The 22,540-nt window shown below is 42.0% G+C and overlaps 1 protein-coding gene across 1 annotated transcript in view; it reads right to left on the bottom strand.

Moving 5' to 3' along the window:
• Nucleotides 1–22,540, bottom strand: part of pmelb (premelanosome protein b) — a 48,358-nt gene that overhangs the window by 15,446 nt on the left and 10,372 nt on the right. The window contains exons 4-5 of the mRNA XM_030118865.1: nucleotides 16,650–16,778; nucleotides 2,713–2,874 (exon numbers count right to left, since the gene is read on the bottom strand). Coding sequence (XP_029974725.1) covers nucleotides 2,713–2,874; nucleotides 16,650–16,778 — 291 coding nt within the window. The remainder of the gene's footprint in view (nucleotides 1–2,712; nucleotides 2,875–16,649; nucleotides 16,779–22,540) is intronic.

Below are 22,540 nucleotides of genomic sequence, written 5' to 3' on the forward strand. Positions count from 1 at the left end.
ATTAATAGATGCATCAATGCGCACGTGCACGACACTACAGCAGCAGCTGTGAGTCTCAGATGCCAAATTGTTTACATTTTCTTTGTACAAAACCCAAGTTGGTTTACATTTTCTGTTCCTCACTACTGTATTAGCCTCCCTCCTACTGAGTTCATATTAGCAGTACGTTTTGGAGACAGGAAAATGAACAAACATTGATTGCACTGCTGAAAGTGTCACTTTAAGTTACTAATTGAGAGTGTTTTTAAGATGGCAAAAACACCACTTTTGTTGAATTTACTGCCAAGTGTCTATGAGGAATAAAGCTAAATCCTTTTTGCAGTACCATACTGAATTCCATCTTTTTTTTAAAAAAAAATTTGTCTTTGCTTATTTGCATTATGTTGAATTGCATCGTATCGCAACAAATTGCATCATATCGTATCGGATCACATTGATTTGAACTAAATGATTATCACATCGCATCGTGAAGAGGGTGAATCGTATCGCACCGTATCGCCAGAAAATTCCATGTATCGTTAAAGTATCGTATCGCTGGCAGTGAATCAAGATGCGTATCGAATCGTCCTCAGTGCTGACATTCACACCCCTAATCTGGACCCTCGAGGCCCTGAGGTCTTCTAGCAGTGGCCTACTGTGCATCCCAAAAGCCAGACCTTAGGACCGCAGGGATAGTCCATAAGGTTAAAAACAAACCTTTGTAATCAGCTTTCAATTGATCTTTTACATTTCTCTAACTTTCAGCACTGTCTCATTTTATAATTAGAGCTGGGCACGTTAACGCGTTAACACGTTAACGCACTGCTTCCTTAACGCCAACAAATATTTTCATCAGGCGTTAACGCCCCCCATGCCCCCCCTCCCCACACACACACACATTGCGCTCCAGCTGAGCATCCAAGAAGTACACACAGCAGCAGCGCTTTCTGCGGTGAAACACGGTCCATTCCTCATTATTTGCCACACTGAACTCGGCTGAATTATCAGAAAAATCACGAGGAAAATGCTGGTATAAGGCACAAACTGAAATAAGGAGCACAAATATGACGAAAATGAAAGTGACACTTAAATCGAGTCTTTTACCAGCATAACGTTTCGGCCTGCTGGGCGGTCTTCAGGCACTGAAAACACACAAAATAAAGTAAATTTCCCTTCAACACACAATCTGGCTTAATGAGGCACAATTCGGCATGACTGAATTTATCCTGTCTTATCTGTATTAGGGTGAGAGATAGAATGAAGTTTGAGAAGGTGTGCACTCATAACAAACTTGGTTTTTCATCTGCTCTGCTCTTGCTGGTGGGTGTGTGTGTGTGTGTGTGTGTGTGTGTGTGTGTGTGTGTGTGTTGAAGGGGTCGGGGGTGGCAATCTTGGTAAAGACTTGGTATTTTAAGCTATTAAATATATTTGATGAATTGTAAAATTTTTATTGTAAAAATCTACTACTTGCAAAATTCTGGCAAAAAAAAAATTCCCCTGCTGGGGGCAGGATGATCATTACAGCGTACTTTTGAATTCATTTATTGTATTTTGCGCATAATGCGATTGATGGCGATTAAAAAATTTAATTGTTGCCCAGTACTATTTATATCTTATTTTGTACTTTTACTTTTTTAACCTAATCTTGCTTATGTTGTACTAACTTTTTACAGTATTTTAAACTGTATAGTTTTTACTTGTTAAACTCCAGTGTTTCCAGAAGAGGGGTCTTTCACACTGGGGGAGTCCTTCACACTGGGAGTTTGATCCAGTTCATTGATGGGGGGGCTGTGCTTGGGTCCTCCTGTCCTGCTATGCTGGGGGTAGCTCCCACCTGGGTGTGGGTGTGCCCTGGTCTGGTGGGGTGGAGTGGAGTGGGGGTGGGGGGGACAGTGCCCCATCTGTCCTGACCTTTGACTTCTCCAATGGTGGAGTTTTCCGTGATGCTCAGTGCCATATCTCCCAAATATAAGTGACAAATGTGGGAGTGTGTATTTGAATGTGAGTACACTTGATGTATAATGTATAATGTTCTTCATCTTCAGAGTTCTAGCAGAGCAACTGATGCACGTCCACAAGCATCTGCTGTTTGTTGGAAGTAATGAGAAACTACTACTATGATGAGCATGCATGCAAACATAGATGTTGAACAAACTGTTCTGTAATTTTTAATACTGTTGTTAGGGATATACTTTAATTAGCACTACTACTATGGAATAATTGTATTAACTGTATATTAGGCCTTTCCTGAGAGAAGTACACCAAGGTTATAAGATGCTCTGCTAAGGTGTAAACATACCCACACGTTCCGGAGAAACCAACACACACTCACTAGTGTTCCAAAACATACCGGATAAGGATGTCAGCTATTGGTTGGCAGCTGACATCAACACCAAATTGTCCAATTGCGAACAAAGTCCAGCCTATCTGTCGGGGCAGGCCCAGCCCAGAAGAACATGGAATAAAAACTCTGATTCATCAACAATCAGGATCCTTTCGGGGCGAAATACTTTGTATCTTTCCCTGTAAGGTCCAGCGCTGAGCATTACATCTGGCTATACTTAAATAAACGGTAATAATCTGAAGTCAGTCGTTTTGGCATTCTTTATACCAAGCATAGAATAAAAGAACCGGGTGGAGTCAGCGGGACGGAAGTCCGGGCTCCAACACTGTTGTGAGAAAATCACCGAAGCAACTAAGAAAAACTGTAAATAAGATAGCCTTTGTATTTACCTGTGATGGAGAACTGTGTAGAGGCATATCCCAGAGGAATGAATTTCTCTTTGCTCCTGTAGTGGTAGATGACAATGTCCATGGTGTAGGAGCCAAGTGGAATGTCATCTGTACTGATAGTCAGAGAGGAGGAGGGACCATCTGACACCTGCCAGTACTGACCTGCCAAATAAGAATCCAGTGTGTGGTTAGATAATACACAATGTAACAGGCTAGTGTTACTTTTTTACTTGGTTGGAGTAGATTTACTTTCATTTCCTTCACATTAACAAACAGGATCGAACTTCCCTCTCACATTTTCCCCTCTTCTCCCCCACATCACTCCTCGTTGGGGACAGTAGCATCAGGAATATTCTCTTTTTTATTGCCATCACGTGGCATATTCCTGATACTACTGTCCCCATGATCCTCCACGGACTCCTGGATCTCCTGCGGTCCCTCCCCTCCACTGTCCGCCGGGTCATCAAGCACATCGGCACTATCGACACGGCCCGGCGGCAGTCGGAGGTCACCAAGCAGGATTTTAACCATTGGAGAGCTGTGGGAGGTCGGTTTTTATCTCTGGACCTTTGTCGACCTTCTCAAGAGGTGCTGAGCTTTTCCAGACTGCTCAGCCTCAACACCTGGCTTCAGCGCTCCTGCACAGCCTCCAATTTTTATTTTACTGGGGTGACAGTAGCTCAGTTGGTAGTGCAGGTTGTCTTATAACCAGAAGGTTGGCGGTTCGATCCCCCCTCCCGCAGGCGTAAAACTGTCGTTGTGTCCTTGGGCAAGACAGTTCACCCACCTTGCCTAGTATGAAAGTTGTGAGAGTGAATGGTTGGTGGTGGGAGGGGCCGATGGTGCAGATTGGCAGCCTCGCTTCCGTCAGTCTGCCCCAGGGCAGCTGTGGTTACAATAGTAACTTACCACCACCCAGTATGGTGTGAATGAATAATGCAATCAATGTAAAAGCAACTTTGAGTGTCCTGAAAAGTGCTATATAAAACCAATGCATTATTAATTGACAATTTTAACCTTTTCTGGAACCACCCAGCTTTTTATCAACAGGACGGACTTCATCCGAGCATGATGGGCAGCTCCATTTTAGCATGTAACATTCAGCACACAGTTCACACATCCCCTGCTGACTGACTACCTGGAAGCCCCCCACAACACGCCAAACTCACCCCTCACACACCTCCACCGCCCGTACACACACCAGACACTGTCCACAGCATCCCTGTCATCACCTCCTCCAGACATCACATCCCCCAACTGCTTTTAAACAACACTGGACTCTTTTATCAGTAAAACTCCACAGAGAGCGCACATCCAGCCCGCCCACCACCAGTAATATAATGTGCGCTCTCACTTAAACAAATCTTTTATTATTCATTATTTTATTTTAGATAATTATAATTTAGACAGTCTGCTTTTAACTGAGACATGGCAGCACTGATGCACCTGTTATCCTCACTGAGGCTTCCTCACCAAGTTTTAACTTTTTATTTTCTACCACACAGAGTAAGAGGGGCGGAGGGACTGCTTCCATTTTAAACAACTCATTTAGCACATGTGAGTGGCTTTTAATAGTTTTACTTCTTTTTGAGCACCACGCCTTTGTTTTTAGCAGTCCCCCGATCCTGTTTTTAACAGTGTGCAGACCCCTCAGTACTCTAGTCTTTTTAATCAGTGAATTTTCAAACTTTTATCTGAGATTCATTCCAAATATACCAGAATTTTAATAACTGGTGGAGGAAATCCAAGTTAACTGTACATTTCCAGATCCTATGTCAACCACTCAAAATCTACAATAATGCAGTTAAACAGGCCCAAATTTCCCACTTCTCTAAACTTATTTCAGACAATAAAGACAACCCCCGGTTCCTCTTCTCCAGTTTCAACATTTTAACTGGCACTAATTTTAATAAAGCTTTTAAGGAGCCGACAGACGCTCTCTGTGAAGACTCTGCAGACCACTTCAGAACGAAAATCACAGACATCAGGTCTAGTCTTTGACCCCAACAGGTTTTATCAGTGAACACAGCTGAACCGTTGTCCATGCCTGAGGAAACACTGGACATTCTGGACCTGGTTGATGAAGGAGTCTTTCTCCCAAGTAACATGTACAACCTGCCTTCTAGATCCCATTACCACACCACTTTTAAAATCACTTTATGGATTCCTGGAGGAACAGATTTTAAATATCATGAACTGCTTTCTTCAGACGGCGTCTTCCCCACTGCCTTTAGAACGGCGGTGGCGAAGCCCCTTCTGAAGAAGAGCAATTTAGACCTTAATGTTCTTAACAATTACAGACCTGTATCCAGCTTACCATTTTTAATTAACGTTTTAGAAAGAATTATTTTTAAGTTAAGAGATAAGAGACTTTATTGTCATTGTGCAGGTGTACAACAAAATTTGTCTGGAAGAACCTGACAATTTGCAGCAGTGCAGATTAGAATAAAAATAAATAAAAAGTACTCTCACAAAAAAATAACAGTATTAAAGAAGCATCAAAGTACTACACACAAACATAATAAAGTGGTCAGTGCTGCTTAAGTGGTCCAGTGTTTAGGATTCTTATTGCACTGATGAGTCGAAAGGGGGGATGTCTGAGTGGTGGGGGTGATGGCTGTGGGGTGTGATGACAGCCACAGTTCTTGGGAAAAAGCTGTTCTTCAGTCTGCTGGTTTTTGTTTTTATTGTCCAGAACTTCTTCCCTGATGGGAGAGGGGCAAATAGTCTATGACCAGGATGTGTGGGATCTCTGGTGATGCTGCTGGCCTTTTTCCTCAGCCAGCTAACATAGAGTCCAGACTGGGAAGCTGTGCAGTTTTTACCACCTGGGCCAGGTCCCTTCTGTTTGCAGCGGTGCAGCTGGAAAACCAGACCATGCTGCAGCAGCACAGAATGCTCTCAACCGTGCTCCTGTAGAAGCTGATGAGAAGCTGTGAGGGGAGCTCGGCCTTTCTCAATCTCTGCAGAAAGAAGAGTCTCTGCTGAGCCTCTTCACTGGGTGGGAGGTGTTGGCAGTCCATGTGAGATCACTGGTGAAGTGGAGGCCCAGGAACCTGATGTTGCCAAACCTCTCCACCTCCTCTCCATTTATGAAGAGAGGTGGGGGGTAATTTTCCTGGCTCTCCTGAAGTCCACAATGATCTCTTTTTTTTGGTAGTATTCATCACCAGGTCACTGCCAGAGCACCAGCTGACCAGGCGCTGGACCTCCTCCCTGTAGTGGGTCTCACTGTTGTCAGATATCAAACCCACTATGGTCATGTCATCAGTGAGCTTTACTATCGTATTGGAGGAGTGGTTGGGGGGGCAGTCATTTGTAAAAACAGTGAAGAGGTCCGGGCCAAGAACACAGCCCTGAGGTGCTCCTGTACTCAGTGTGAGTGTGGATGATATCACCTCTCCTACTCTGACACTCTGTGGTCTGCCGGTCAGGAAGCTGTAGATCCAGGAGCAGAGGGTGGAGTCCAGTCCCAGATGGCCAGTCCTGGTTATCAGTTTATGGGGGGAGATGGTGTTGAATGCTGATCTACAGTCAACAAATAGCATTCTAACGTAGGTGTTGGGACCCTCCAGGTGGGTCAGAGCCGTCTGGAGACGGCGTCTTCTGTTGATCTGTTTGCTCTGTAAGCAAACTGGTGTCAGTGCAGATCAGCAGGAATAATGTCCTTGATGTAATGCAGGACCAGCCTATCGAAGCACTTCATTATTATTGGTGTCAGGGCAACAAGACAGTGGTCATTCAGACATTTCACGGCCTGTTTCTTCGGCACGGGCACTATGATGGTGGACTTAAGACATGTGAGGACTACAGCCTGTTGTGCGGACTGGTTGAAAATGTCCGTAAACACGCCTGCAAGCTGGTCTGCACATGCCTTCAGGGCTCGGCCCAGCACCCCGTCTGTCCTGCTGTCTTGGTGATGTTGATGTTCTTCATTGCTGACCTGACCTCATGTTGTTGCAGGTCTCGGGTGGATACCTGCTTGGTTGGTGTAATGGGTGAGGCTGGTACACCGGTGGAGGAGGTGTCAAAACGTGCGAAGAATGCATTCAGGGCATCTGGAAGCATGGCGTCACTGCTGGTCGGTAGTGTGCTGCCCTGATAGTCAGTTATGGCTTTAATGCCTCTCCACATGCTACGTGAGTCATTGGTCTTAAAGTGGCCCTCAGTGCCTGCTGGTATTTCTTCTTGGCCTCTCTGATGCCCCTCTTCAGCTCTCTGAGGGAATGACTGTAGGCCAACCTATCTCCTGATTTAAAGGCAGCGTTCTGTGCCCTGAGCAGAGCCCGCACATCATTATTCAGCCATGGCTTCTGGTTGGGGAATACTCTAATGGTCTTGGTGGTTAACAAATTATCCATGCAAAAGGCTATGTAGGCTAGAACGGAGGTGGTGTATTCCGCCCAGTCTGTATCCTGATTAAACAACTCCCAGTCCGTGCTTTCAAAACAGTCCTGTAGCTTTGAAGTTGATTCATCATTCCAGACTGGATAGTTTTGACAGCTGGTTTTGTTCTAGAGTTCAGGGGTCTGTCGGCTGGAATCATAGGCAGAGAGATATGATCAGATAGTCCCAGGTTTGGAGATGGAGCAGTCCTGTATGCTCCAGGGATGTTGGTATAAACCTGATCAAGAATGTTGTCCTCTCTGGTTGTGACATGCACATTAGCATGTAATTTAGGCAGCACAGTCTTCAGTTCAATGTGATTAAAGTCTCCTGCCATGATCACAACCCCCTCTGGATGTGCATTCAGCTGGCTGCTGATGGCGTCATGTAGCTGCTCCAGTGCTAGCCTAGGATTAGCCCGTGGCGCGATGTTAACAGCCATGATTAAAATGGCATTAATCTCTCTTGGGAGATAAAAAGGCCTACATTTCAAAGCCAGATACTAAATTACAGGACAGCAGTACATCTTAATGATGTGCACCAGGAGTTATTAATGTAGATGCACACTCCCCCACCTCTCAGTTTGTCGGAGTCAGCGGTCCTGTCGGCTCGATAGACGGAGCGGCCGCTAGCTCGATGGCTGCATCGGTAACGGTGTTGTCCAGCCAGGTCTTTGTTAATATCGTCACACAGCTTTCCATGCCACAGGACGTTGTCCTCAGTCATATCTCACCCAGTTTGTTGACAAGAGATTGGGCGTGGGAAAAGAAGAGGCTCAATAAGGCTGGTCTGTCGGGGTTAGCACGTAGCCTAGTTTGTACGTCGGCTCTCTTGATCCGGTTTTGTTTTCTTTCCCTCTGCCATCTCCACCGTCTCAGGTAAGGAAAGATAGCTATCCCGCTGGGTTCAGGACGCTGTAGCTCCGGTGGAATGGAGTTGAGGTCCTCTAGAGTAAGGCTCTGATGATTGTTTCGGATTTTGAGCAACTCCACCCAACCATAATATAAACGTTCGCTGTGGGCTTGCACGATTAAGTTAGAAACATACAATAAAAAAAAAAAAAGTTGCTAAGTAGTTGGGAGCTCCGAGCCACTGCACCAATGCGTGCCGCCATCTTCAGTTTTAACCAAGTCAATGATTTTTTTCTACAATTCTACAATTCTACAATTTCATTTAGCAGACGCTTTTGTCCAAAGCGATGTACAACACAAGCAAGAATATAGACATAAGAAAGAAAGAAACCATTAGTAAATGCTTCAATTGCTTCAAGTGCGATTGGTCAAGGGAGTTTCCATCAAGTTGCAGAAGAGGAGCCACTACCCCCCCTTTTTTTTTTGTTTTGTTTTGTTTTGTTTTTTTTTTTGTTTTTTTGTGTGTCAACTTAGTCAGTGGTACATAAGTGCTGGGTTTTAGAACACCTTCCCCGAACATGGGGTCGGATTAAGACCCTAGGTGTTCTCTGAACAATTGAGTCTTCAATTGTCTCTTGAAAGTAGAAATAGACTCGGCGGAACGCACCAAGTTAGGTAGTTCGTTCCACCATTTGGGAACAACAGAGGAGAAGAGTCTGGCAAGAGATTTAGAGCCGTGCTGGGCTGGAAGCACCAGACGTCTCTCACATGCAGAGCGAAGAGGGCGTGAAGGAGAGTAGACCTGGATCAGGGAATCCAGGTAAGCCGGAGCCGTTCTTGTAAGCGTTTTGTAAGCCAGGAGGAGAGATTTGAATTTGATCCTTTTTAACCCTAACCACAGTACTGAGATGGCCATTTTAAAGATTTTAAATGATATCAGGTGGAATTTAGATAATAAACAACTCTCAGTGTTGGTTCTACTGGACCTGACAGCAGAACATCACATTTTAATAAATAGATTGAGTCACCTGGTGGGCTTCTCTGGTACTGTTCTTAACTGGTTCAATTTTTTTCTCACAGATCCATGTTTTTATGTAAGTATGGATACTTGTTCCTCAGGAACCCATTAAATTAGGTGTGGGGTTCCCCAAGGTTCAATTATAGGTCCCATTCTTTTTAATCTCTACATGCTTCCACTTGGGGATGTCATCAGGAGACATGGCATCAGTTTCCATGGTTGCTCTGATGATACTCAGCTATTCATCAGTTTCCATAGTTACTCTGATTACGCTCAGCATAGTTACTCTGACGATACTCAGCTGTACATTGTCGTGTTTCCTGATGACTCAGGACCAATAGAAACCCTTTTTACCTGTATTTCAGACATCAAGTCATGGATGTCAGTGAATTTCCTGCAGCTCAATCAGGACAAGACTGAGGTTTTAGTTATCGGTTCCGAAGGTCAGAGAGAGAGACTTTTACCAAAATTACTATATTTTAAACCAGAATAATCGGCAAAAAACCTGGGCGTGATTTTTGACTCACAGCTAAATTTTATTTCACACTTTTTTTTTTTAATTCATTCATTTCAGGTGATTTATAACAATGCTAAAATAAAAAATTCCAATATGATAACATAAACATAGAATGCCTGAAAAAGGGAGTAGGAGGAAGAAAACTCATTTAATCCTACCCCCAAGCTCATCTACGGAAACACTATGAGCAGCATAGTTATGTTATAAGACAAAATATAGTAAACAATAGACGATAACAATTAGACAATACCAGCAATGGTAATTAACAAAAACCAGCAATTGTGATGGACAGAACAGCAGAATGGACATATACCAGGAATGGTAATGGACTAATAGCAGAAATGGACAGATACTAGAATGGACAAATACCAGAAACTGAGCAAGGTGAAAGGACAGAATACAATTGAAGGTAATGGAACACTAATATAGATGATAAACCAACATGGATAATGGACGACATGTAAAGCAACAGTAGGAGAACATACATTATGGTAAAGAGTAACACAATGACCAGTAACTGTAAATGACAAGGTGAGTTACAAGATGCTGTACCTATATTTAGACCAGATCTGGTGTTTATAATACAGTTTAAATCTATTAATACTTTGGCATTGCTTGTACTGTAAGTCCAAACTGTTCCAGAGTTTCACCCCACACACAGACACACAAAAACTTTTACGAGTAGTTCGAATTCTGGGTAATGTAAAATTAGCATAACCTCACAAATCATGTGTTTGCTCTCGAATTATAAAGAAGCGTTGAAGATTGGTTGGTAATAATTTATTGAAAGCTTTAAAAAGAATGATTGATGTGTTATATATTACGAGATCATTGAATTTAAACAACTTTGATTGAGTAAACAAATTATGTGTCTGTTCTAAGAAACCCACCTTGTGAATGATCCGCACAGCTCGTTTTTGTAACAGAACAAGAGGATTAATGGTGCTCTGGTAGGTGTTTCCCCACACTTCAACACAGTATGTCAGGTAAGGAAAGATTAAAGAATAGTAAAGTGTGTGAAGTGCATTCACATCCAGGTAAGGTTTTGCTTTGTTTATAATTGAGAGACTTTTGGAAATTTTGGTTTTAGTGTGGTTTCCATGACAACTTGTTGTCAATTACAACGCCCAAAAATTTATTTTCACAAATTCAATAGGTACACTATCGACCGAACGTTGCATCTCTGAGTTAATTTGTAGATTCCCAAACATCATGGCCTTGGTTTTTTCAATATTTAAAGATAACTTCTTTATATCCATCCATTTCTTTATCACTTTTAGTTCTTTATTTACTACAGTTATTAATTCATTATAATTGTAATTACTATAGAATATATTTGTATCATCGGTAAAAAGGATGAGTTTCAAAGTCTGAGATACATTAAAGATATCATTTATGTAAATGTTGAACAGTTTGGGTCCCAAGACAGACCCCTGGGGCACACCACAAGAAATCCCAAGCACATCTGATCTAAACTGTCCCATTTGGACATACTGTGCTCTTCCAGTCAGGTAACTTTTAATCCAGTCTCCCACCACACCTGTGATTCCATATTTATATAATTTATTAAGTAATAGAGTATGATTAATGGTGTCAAATGCTTTTTTTTAGATCAATAAAAATGCCACTTGCATGCAGTTTCAGGTCGAGTGCAGATGTGATTTCTTCAAGTGCTTCAATTATTGCCATCGATGTTGTCCTTTTAGATCTGAATCCATACTGCCCTTCATTTATTATTTGATGTTTTCCAAGAAATGTTTCTAAGCGTGAATTGAAAAGTTTTTCCAGGATTTTTGAGAACTGTGGCAACAGTGAGATTGGTCTGTAGTTTGTAAAGTGGTGTTTATTTCTCTGTTTATATAGAGGGATTACTTTGCGATTTTCATATTTTCTGGAAAACAACCAGTTTGAAATGACAAGTTAAAGATGTAGGTCAAGGGTTTGACAATGCTCAAAATAACTTGTTTTATTATTATCATACTAATGTTGTGACAATCAACAGATGACTTTTACACTTTTGAACAGTTTTCATAACTTCTTGCTCATTTGTAGCAGACAGAAAAAAAGACATGGAATTATGTTTAATATATGCACAATAGTCATCGCTTCCTTGGTCAGGAATTTGTGACAGTTCAGGGCTAACATTTACAAAGAACCAATTGAATTTATTTACAACATTGCTCATATTATAATTTTCACCATTTCCGTTGATAAAATATTCCGGATAAGATGACTTAAATGATCCTCGTTTAAGTTTATTTCTATAATACAATTGTTCGCTACTTCTAATGATGTCGGTTAATTTATTTTTGTACTGTTTATACTGTTGCTCAGCTTCATTAAAAATACAGCTAAGATTGGATTCTATCATCTTAATCTTAAGAATAAAGCCAGAGTCACTGTTTATCTCTCAGGCCAGCAGGAGGTGCTAACGCATGCTTTATCTCCTGCCGGGTAGATTACTGTAATGCCTTGATTTCAGGTCTTCCCAAAAAAAATATTTCAAACCTGAAATTATAATAAAACTCAGCCATTGTGATGGGGACCAGGGGGCAGGCCCACATTACAACAGTTTTACCATTGCTGCATTGGCTCCCTGTCCGCTTCAGGATGAATTTTAAAGTTCTCTTATTAGTTTTTAAATGTCTTAATGGCCTTGCTCCTTCTTAGCTAGCTGACCGGTTTTTACCCTATCGACCCTCGCAGGCCCTGAGGTCCTCTGGCAGCAGCTTACTGTGTGTTCCTAAAGCCAGAACCAAGACCCATGGTGAGGTGGCCTTTTGCCACCATGGCCCCCACCCTTGGAACAGCCTGCCGGAGAACCTCAGGACCACAGAGACTGGTGATAGTTTTAAAGGGTGATTAAAAACACACCTTTTTAATCAGACTTTTAAGTGACCTTTTATAGTCCTCTTATTTTAATCATTGTTTATGTAATTTTACTCTATTTCCCTATGTATTTCTAACTTATTTTTTACTTTATAATCTTAGCTTACTAATTTTATATTAACTTTGCATTATATCTTCTTAAGATTTTAGCTGTTTAACTCCAGTGTTTCCTGAGGGGGGTCCTTCACACCGGGAGTTGGTTCCGGTCCACTGCTGGGGTTACTGTGCTCAGCTAAATACCTACAGAGAGCAAGACAGGTCCTGAAGAGCCAGCTGAATGACAAAAATAAGATCCAGGCCATAAACACCTACTCCCTACCAGTAATCAGATACCCTGCTGGCATAATATCCTGGCCACTGGAAGAAATGCAGGCCACTGATATCAAGACAAGAAAGCTCCTTACAAAGCACAGAGGGTTCCACCCTAAGTCCAGCATACTGAGGCTCTACACCAAGAGAAAGGAGGGAGGCCGAGGACTAGTGAGTGTCAGAGCCACGATCCAGGAGGAAACCAAGAGCATCCATGAGTATACCAAGAAGATGGCTCCCAGTGATGATCTGCTGGGTGAATGCCTCAGACACCAAAAGCCCAGTAAGGAGGAGCCAGAGGAGCCATCATGGACAGAAAAAGCCCTGCATGGCATGGACCACCGACACATTGAAGAAGTGGCTGACATTGAGAAAACATCCCAGTGGCTGGAAAAGGCTGGACTGAAGGACAGCACAGAGGCACTAATCATGGCTGCACAAGAACAGGCCCTGAACACAAGACCAGTGGAGGCCGGGATCTACCACACCAAACAAGACCCCAGGTGCAGACTGTGTCAAGAAGCCCCAGAGACAGTACAGACCATCACAGCAGGGGGTCAGATGCTGGCAGGCAAGGCAGACATGGAACGGCACAACCAGGTAGCGGGCATCGTGTACAGGAACATATGTACCCAGTATGGACTGGAGGTCCCAGGGTCTAGATGGGAGACACCTCCAAAGGTGGTCGAGAAAAATCGAGCCAAGATCCTGTGGGACTTCCAGATCCAGACTGACCAGCAGGTGACGGCCAATCAACCAGACATAGTAGTGGTGGATGAACAGCAGGAGACAGCTGTGGTGATAGATGGAGCAATCCCAAGTGATGGAACATCAGGAAGAAGGAGCAGAGAAGCTGGAGAAGCACCAAGGGCTGAGGGAGGAGATGGAGAGAGTGTGGGGCGTGAAAGCAACAGTGATACCAGGAGTGATCGGGACACTGGGAGCAGGAACCCCCAAGCTGGGAGGATGGCTCCAGCAGAGACCAGGAACAACATCTGAGAGCTCTGTTCAAAAGAGCACAATCCTAGGACCAGCTAAGATCCTGCAGAACCCTCAAGCTCCCAGGCCTCTGGTAGAGGACCCGAGCTTGAAGAAGACAGACAAAATACCGCTGAGTTGGCGAGAACACAGTGTGTATATATATATATATATATATATATATATATATATATATATAGAGAGAGAGAGAGAGAGAGAGAGAGAGAGAGGGAGAGGTCGACCGATTCATCGGTTTGGCCGATCAATCGGCCCGATAGGACGTTTTACAAAAACGTCAAATGGTCCCGATAGTGGTCAATGGCTGTTTTTTTTTTTTTTCGGCAGCGCGAACTGCTCCTTCCCTCGCCTGCTGCTCTGTCTCTCTGATCACAGAGGGGAGGGGCTGCTCTGCACACACAGGGCAGCGAGGGGGAGGGAGGGAGGGAGGGAGAGAGAGAGAGAGAGAGAGAGAGACAGAGCGTGAGCAGCGCAGCAGCAGCAGAGAGAGGAGAAGGATGTGGAGACACGATTAGCATCACTGTAAGTGTATTAAAACTTTCAGTTGAAAGTCAACATCTTAACCTCCTTTGTGGAGGAAATAAGTTCCACCTGTTCAACAAGCATAAACGTGCATCATATGTTAGCATAACAGCCACGTTTCCACGGCCAAGTTTTACCCAACCACACTGCTTGTTAAGCTAACAATTAACAGCTCGTTGAAAACATGCTAAAAGAAAGCTGTGTCTGTTAAGTCAGTTCATCTTAGTTTGCCATGAATCTTAAAATATGGCAATTTTAGCCGCTGTTTGAGACAAACCAGCCCCCCCCCCCCCCCCCCCCCCCCCATTTTTTTTTTCCCGCAGGTATTATGGAGGTTACAGTGACTTTGCTATTGGAAACTTTACTGTTCCTGCAGAGGGTTAGACAGGCTATATTTGGAAATGAATTCCGAATTTATTCTTTCAAAAAAGATAGCCGAATTAAAAAAACAAACCATTCTTTAGTAGTGATAAAGAACATAACTGTTTAGAGTATATATGATATAAGTTAAGGATAAAGGTTACAGCTAATGGGAGGATGAGAAAATCACAGTTCAAATCCCTTCACTCTATATACCTTGTTTAACTAGTGTTATTTTTTATGGCATACAGTATCATCATTCACAAAATGTGAAGTCACCCCCCCCCCATATTAAAGTGTAACAAAATTATCCATGTCAATTTTAATAGATACTGAATACACATAAGTTTCAATTAAATATATTATTTTTTATGATTTCTTTGCAATTTTATACATTTGGATAATGTTCAGTAGTGCTAATAAAGTCAGAGAGTGTTCATTTCCAACAGTGTTGAAAATTTTTTTTTTGGGGGGGGGGCGGCTATTGGCCTATTAATCGGCTATCGGCTTTTTCCTGCTCCAAACTATCGCTATTATATCAGCCATTAAAAATCCACTATCTATATACATATATATATATATATATATATATGTGTGTGTGTATATGTTATGCCCCTCATATGTTTGTGTATGTTATTTAGTTGTTTCTACATTTTAATGTGGTTTGTTTATGTTCATTGCCATGGCACCCCATAGTCGGCGTGTCACCGGAAGTAGCCAGCGTGCCACAGGAAGTAGCAAGTGTGCTAGCAGAAAGAAGTAAGCTGCTGTGCTGTGATCAGCTGCTGTCATTTGAGCTTCAACCATTGTCCTCCCTTGTGTGGTTCTCCTTCTCTGTCCCCTTTGCTGAGGCAACGTCTGTGAGTGTTTCTAATGCTGTTGTTTTACATTGTATCTTGTTTAGATTGTGCTTTAGCCGCGATGCTAACTTGCAGATGTTAACTGGTAAATGCTAACTGTAGTTAGTATCATGTTTCATATTTTTAATGACATTGAAGCCCTTTTGTAATTGCTTTTGTAAAGGCCATCGTGGCTCAGCTGCACTGTGTATTGTGAAATGTGTAATGCAGTGTGTCACTTTGTATTGTTTCTCAGTTTCACAGAATTCTTCACTTCTGGAAATGAATCTATCGTGTCAGAGAGTTTTTTGAAGACAGTTTAAGCTGATTGGGAAGCTGCCCATGAATACACACACACACACACACACACACATACACTGAGCCTGAACATGTGCATAGAGGAGAGGAGAAGTGTTTGTTTGTGAAACAAGCTCTGGAGAGAAGAGATTTGTCTCCTGACTGGCAGATTAATCATTTAAAGCCTGAACTCTGCTTTCCACACAGACGAGAAGCCGTAAAACACAGTAAATCATAACATGCATTGTGAAAAAATTCCTGCTAGCCAAATCCTAACTTGTACGGGAAAAAGCATTGACATGCTAACAGCTACCACAATTGGCTGGAACAATTTGCTGGAACAAACTAAACTGAGAAACATTTCATTGAATAAATATAAAACACAAACACTAATTATTTGAATACTAAATTTCCCTCAAACAGAAAAAAAAAAACAAACAATAATGAAAAACTCACAAAACTCTGCTGTTAACCTATAAAATACAACCAGGAAGTAGCTACGGGAGCCCGAGAAGCTTTGGACCAAGAGCTATATAGCAACTAGTATACTCACTATGCAGCTATGTATATATTCTTTGTTTGTACTATTGAAAATTTTCACAAAAATATTTTCACTTTTATTCAAATGAATATTGGCTGTAAATATCAGTTATTGGCCTCCTCGACGACCAATAATTGGTATCAGTATCGGACCTGAAAAAACCATATGGGTCTATCTCTAGTGAAAATCCCAAACTGTTTCAATAATTATGCTCAAGTTTGCACATCACACTTTTATATTTCAAAAGGATATTTATTTCCTGTGTTTCTGTATAGTCTACAGGTAAATTAGCAATAATCACTTCATCATGTCCTTCTTCTACTTGTCTTTCTGATGTTTTGTCTGTCACAACCTGTCTGCTTGATAAAGGCTTCGTCTGACAACAATAATACATTGAAACATTTTGACTCACCCCAGGTCTTCCAGACGAATACATAGGCTGGTTTCTTGTCCTTTTTAATAGGTGTCCCATTAGGAAAAACTGGCTCCCAGTCTATGTCCAATGTGGGGTAAACTGCTTCAGACTCATGGTACTTTGTCCCTGTAACAAGAGTCAGAGTTATCAATATCAATCACTCAGCACCAAACAAGAGTTTGTAAATGTTGATGGCAGATAAATTTGATTGTGACTGTCTGTGCAGTTGCCCTGTGATGGATTGGTTGTCTATTAAGGGCAGAAATCTAAAGGAAGCAAAAATCTGTGTCAGCGCTCTGTGATCCGAAGTTGGACTAACAGGCATGAAAATTTACAATTAGCATGCATATTAAAACAAACAAAAATATATGAACAAACAGTTTAAGACTCACATGTAAAGATGAACAAGTGGGTCTTCAGATTTATTTTAAAAACATCAATAGCCTCATGAATATGCCTGCATGATTTCAAATGGTAGCCTGTTCCACAGTGTTGGTCCACGGAACGACAAAGCCTGTTCCCTGACTGTCTTGTTCCGGACCTTTGGGACCCTCAAAAAATAGGATGGGACATTTTCATTTATTATTTTGTGTGTTTGTAGCAGCACCTTAAACTCTGCTCTAATCTGAACAGGTAGCCAGTGCAGAAAGGCCAACACTCGTATCTTCTGGCTCTGGTCAGAACATGAGCTGCTCCGTTCTGGACCAATTGCAAACCACAAAGACTTTATCAGGTCAAACCTGATAAAAGGACATTGCAAGAATCTAACCATGATAAAACAAAAGGATGAATTAGGACCGAAGCCTCTTGAAGTGATAGAGTCAGTCTAATCTTGAAAATGTTTCAGTGGTTATCAATCAATCAATCAATCAATCAATCAATTTATTTCTGTACAGCCCAGTATCACAACAACAGTTGCCTCAGAGGCTTCAAGATGTTACATTGATTGGTAAAAATAAAAACAGTGAATAAGCATAATATTAATATGTCAAATTCACAGTAACGAGAGTAACTATTGGTTATAAAAGGCCACCATGTTCATCTCTTTAACATGTAAGTAAGTAAATATGTATGTAAAGTTTATGTATCACAGACTTCTCACAAATAAAATTATAAAGTGATGTACAGAGCAAAGTAAAAGGCATACATATAGTTATATATATCACAGATTTTTTTTCTGGTGAATATTCAGCTGAAAGTTCCTTTAAATAAGAAAGTCTTCAAGTCCTTTTTGAAAAATTTGACAGACTCAGCCATACAGAGTGATAGGGACAAGTGGTTCCAGAGTCTGGGGGAAACATCCTAAAAGGAGGGGTCTCCCTGGGTTCTAAATTCAATTCAACTTTTATTTATGGAGTGCCAGTTACAACATGGTCGTTTCTAGACACTTTTACAGAGAAACACAACAGATCCACATGAGCAGCATAAGCGACTGTGGAAAGGAAAAATTCCCTTTTAACAGAAAGAAACCTTTCATGCCTTTGCGACTTTCAGGAGTTTCTAGCCTGAAGATTGAGGGGTTCACTGTGAGGAGTAGAGGAACAATAAAGGCCTCAGTATGCTTCCCCGTCACAACGACGTCGTTCCTACGCCGGCAATCCCACGCCGCCACTGAACATATCTTACTTCTGCGTCAAAGGAACGCCCTCCTCTGCATTTTCACTGCCGAGCCGCTAGGCAGGCGGTGAAAATGGCGTCTTTGTTTTGCACTTGGCAGTCACAACAACAATGCGGCTTCCATAGCTCCGGCTTTACCTAGACATAGATATCTAGACACACGTGCACTTACTGAACATATATCTGCATATATGACATATCTGGCAACACCGGGCTGTCGAGGAGGAGAGGCGTGAGCGGACCGTGATGAAATATTGGTAAAACTATTGAGTTTTTGGACGATTAAAGCCGTTTTAGGAGCAGCTATACACATAGCCCCGTCTGCTAACAGTTGGACAGCAAACCCGACATCCGGGCCCCTACCACCACCCACAACTGACGCCCCACCCCACCCCATGCAAATGCGGAGACAAGAGCCAGCATTCCCCAAGTCCGCAGCCAGCCCTGACCCCAGGCCTATTCACCTTATTCAGGAAGTGCTGATGGGCGACGCCATTACGTGTTGCAACTTCCAGTTTGCTGGCTCTGCGCTTTGTTGACATCAGGTTTGCTGGCTATATTGCTCATTTTTAAGTCTGAACATGACCAGCCTCATCTGCTCTGTCCATGGATGCCACAACAACTCCAAGAAGATGAAGCTTTCACTTTCTTAAAATTGTTTAGAGCATGGAAAGCCCAGATCTGAATGCTGCGGGCCAGGATTCAGCCAAGTCGAGTGCTTCAGAGACACACAGGCAAGTGGCTTTTGTACTATCTACTACTAGACGTTGGACAATATCATTCCTAATCACAGTGAAATAAGCAATAATCAATTGATCGTATCATGTTTTTATATAATCTTAGTTGTATGAGTAAATAAAATCAGCAACATAACAGGCTTCAGACTCACATTCTCATGGCTATGTTCTGTACACTGCGTGGTGCAGGGCAGTGCTGCTACAGCTACTCTGGCAATTCCTGCTTCCTCAACAAATCTAACTGTCTTCTGGGAGGTAAAACAAACATATATGTCTCTGTTGTGTTTAAAAATCAGGGTTTTAGGTTAAAGCGACACTAAGGAACTTTTCAACCTGAATATAACATTTTAATATCTTTTGTGATGATACATCGACTTACAACCAGTTGAATGACCCCTCTGTCATGGCCTGAGGGCGTCAGTATTGCTTTCACTTGGACTGAGCAGCTGTGAGGAGGGTGGTAGGAACCCTGCACACTAAAAAACTCCAAATGTGTAAACTGCTTTACGGCATGCGTCACATCATGATATAACATTGTTTAGCCACCATTAGATTCATTACCTCGTCGCTATCCGTCCTTCACACAGCCGCTGGAAACAAATGAAGGCGAGTTCAGTCCAACAGCACGCCACCGGGAGCAGCATTTTACGACGTCACGCGCTAGGCCTCATGGGAACTGTAGTATTCCTTCAGGCAAAACACTACCGCTTTTGTCCACTGGCGCCGCCAAAATCAACAAAAACTGAAAGTTCCTTAGTGTTGCTTTAACAGTAGCTTGCAACCACCACAGGCTAACATGCTAAGCTATCGAACAGCGACAGTGCATGACAGATGACTTCATTCATAAATAAAAACAAAGAAGGCTTCGTACCCTAAATTGACAATCCAGCTATGAGCCCCGGGCGCAGAGCAGTCGTGTAGAACGCTCCTCTGTTGATCTTGTTGATCCCGTCACTAATCCTGCTCCCGGATTTTTACAAGTCAAGCATGGAGGTTTACCTAGGCTAACAGAGACTGAGTCTGTCCAAAGTGCTCAAAGCATTAAAAAAAAGTCAATGGGTAAAAAGCTTTACACCTGTACGAGACAGAATAACTCTTCCAGTAGGAAATACATAAAATGTGGTCTACTAAACATTAGAGCAATCTCCACTAAATCTCTGTTAGTTAATGACCTTATCGGTGACAATAATATTGATCTCCTTGCTCTAACAGAAACTTGGCTCCAGCAAGATGATTATGTGAGGCTCAATGAATGTACCCCTCCAACCTATGTTAATTTCCAAACAGCTAGATCAACAGGTCGAGGTGGAGGTGTGGCAGTGATTTCCCACTCCAGTCTTCTTCTTAAACCCAGAACTAATGTTAAATTCAACTCTTTCGAAAGCTTAATACTAACGCTTACTTGTCCAAATTGGAAGAATCAAAAAGCTGTGCTATTAATTATTGTGTATCGACCTCCTGGTCCTTACTCTGACTTTTTAACTGAGTTCTCAGAGTTTTTAAGCAATATAGTATTGACTCATAACAAGATCCTTATAATAGGTGACTTTAACATCCATGTGGATGATTCTGGTGATAGTTTGAGTAATGCGTTTATTGCAGTATTAGATAGTATCGGTTTCACTCAAAATGTTGATGAATCCACTCATAGTCACAAGCACACCCTGGATCTGGTCTTAACATATGGGATAGAAGTCAGTGACCTAAATGTTCTCCCTCAGAACCCTATACTCTCAGACCATTTTTTAATTACTTTTCAGGTTTTGATTGAAGACCACTGTGCTCAAAAAGATAAAATTCAGCTGATACGGACATTATCTGAAAAATCTGTGGCTCGGTACAAAGAATTGATCCAGCCTGCATTTGCTGCATTATCCTGTGAACTCACAGAAATGAGCTTATTGACCAGTGGTGATAATAGTGATCAGTTTGTTGACAGTGCTATGCACTCACTAAAATCTGCCCTTGACGTAGTGGCCCCGTTGCAGCTGAAAACCAATCGACCCAGGCGCGTTGCTCCATGGTTTAATTCTGAAACCCGTGTTCTCAAACAAAAAACTCGGCAATTAGAAAGACTGTGGCGTAAATCTAAATCAGAACAATCTCTGAAGGCCTGGAAATGTAGCTTGCTAAGCTATAAACAAATTCTTTTTAAAGCCAAGACATTATATTACTCTCGTTTAATAGAAATAAACAAAAATAACCCTCGGTTTCTATTCAACACTGTAGCCAGACTGACAAACAGTCATACTGTAGTGGAACCAGTAATCCCAGAATCTTTAAACTGCCATGACTTTCTTAAATTCTTTAATGATAAAATCATAACCATTAGAGGTAAAATCAGTGAAGCGCTTTCCTCAGATCAAGCTCAGGGAATCCAGCCACTGCCTCCACCTGAAACACCTGAAATACTAGATAGTTTCTCATTAGTAAATGGAGCTGAGATTACTTCAATTGTAATGTCTTCTAAAACCTCAACCTGTCTCCTAGATCCAATTCCAACTAAGCTTTTCAAAGATATTCTTCCAGTTATCTTAAATACGATCATAACTATAATAAATACGTCTCTAGAAAATGGCTATGTGCCACAGTCATTTAAATTCGCAGTAATCAAACCACTGCTGAAAAAACCTAATCTCGATCCTGATATTCTAGCTAACTACAGACCGATATCAAATCTGCCTTTTATTTCAAAAGTCCTGGAAAAAGTTGTGGTTAAACAGCTTTACCGCCACCTACAGGACAATAGTTTATTTGAGAAATGTCAGTCAGGATATAGAGCTTATCACAGCACTGAGACTGCGTTAGTTAAAGTCACTAATGACTTGCTATTGGCGGCTGACGCAGGTCTGGTCTCAATCCTGGTTCTCCTAGACCTCAGTGCAGCTTTTGATACAATCGACCACAATATTCTCCTGCAGAGGTTAGAATGTGAGGTTGGCATCAGAGGAAAAGCCCTCTGCTGGTTCAAATCCTATTTATCTAATAGGTACCAATTTGTTCACGTTAACCAACAGTCCTCACCGTGCTCCCAGGTCAGTTATGGGGTTCCTCAAGGGTCCGTGCTCGGGCCAATTTTATTTCTGTTATATATGCTTCCTTTAGGGAACATAATTAGAAGTCACGATATCAATTTTCATTGCTATGCAGATGACACACAACTGTATTTATCTATGAAACCTGATCAAACTAATCAAATAGACAGACTCAGTGACTGTATCAGAGAAATTAAAACCTGGATGACTACGAACTATCTCCGTCTGAATCCTGGCAAAACAGAGGTCATTATACTAGGCCCCCATAAACTGAGAGAGTGTCTATCCAAACAGATTATCACCTTAGATAACGTCAGTGTATCCTCCTCCTCTACTGTGAGGAACCTCGGGGTCTTATTTGATCAAGATATCTCATTTAAAGCACACATCAACCTGGCTTGTAAAACAGCATATTTCCACTTGCGCAATATAGCTAAAATAAGAAACATTCTACCTAGAAGCGATGCAGAAAAACTCATCCATGCATTTGTTTCTGCGA

Source organism: Salarias fasciatus, chromosome 20, assembly GCF_902148845.1.
Source record: "Salarias fasciatus chromosome 20, fSalaFa1.1, whole genome shotgun sequence".
Taxonomy (NCBI): Eukaryota; Metazoa; Chordata; class Actinopteri; order Blenniiformes; family Blenniidae; genus Salarias; species Salarias fasciatus.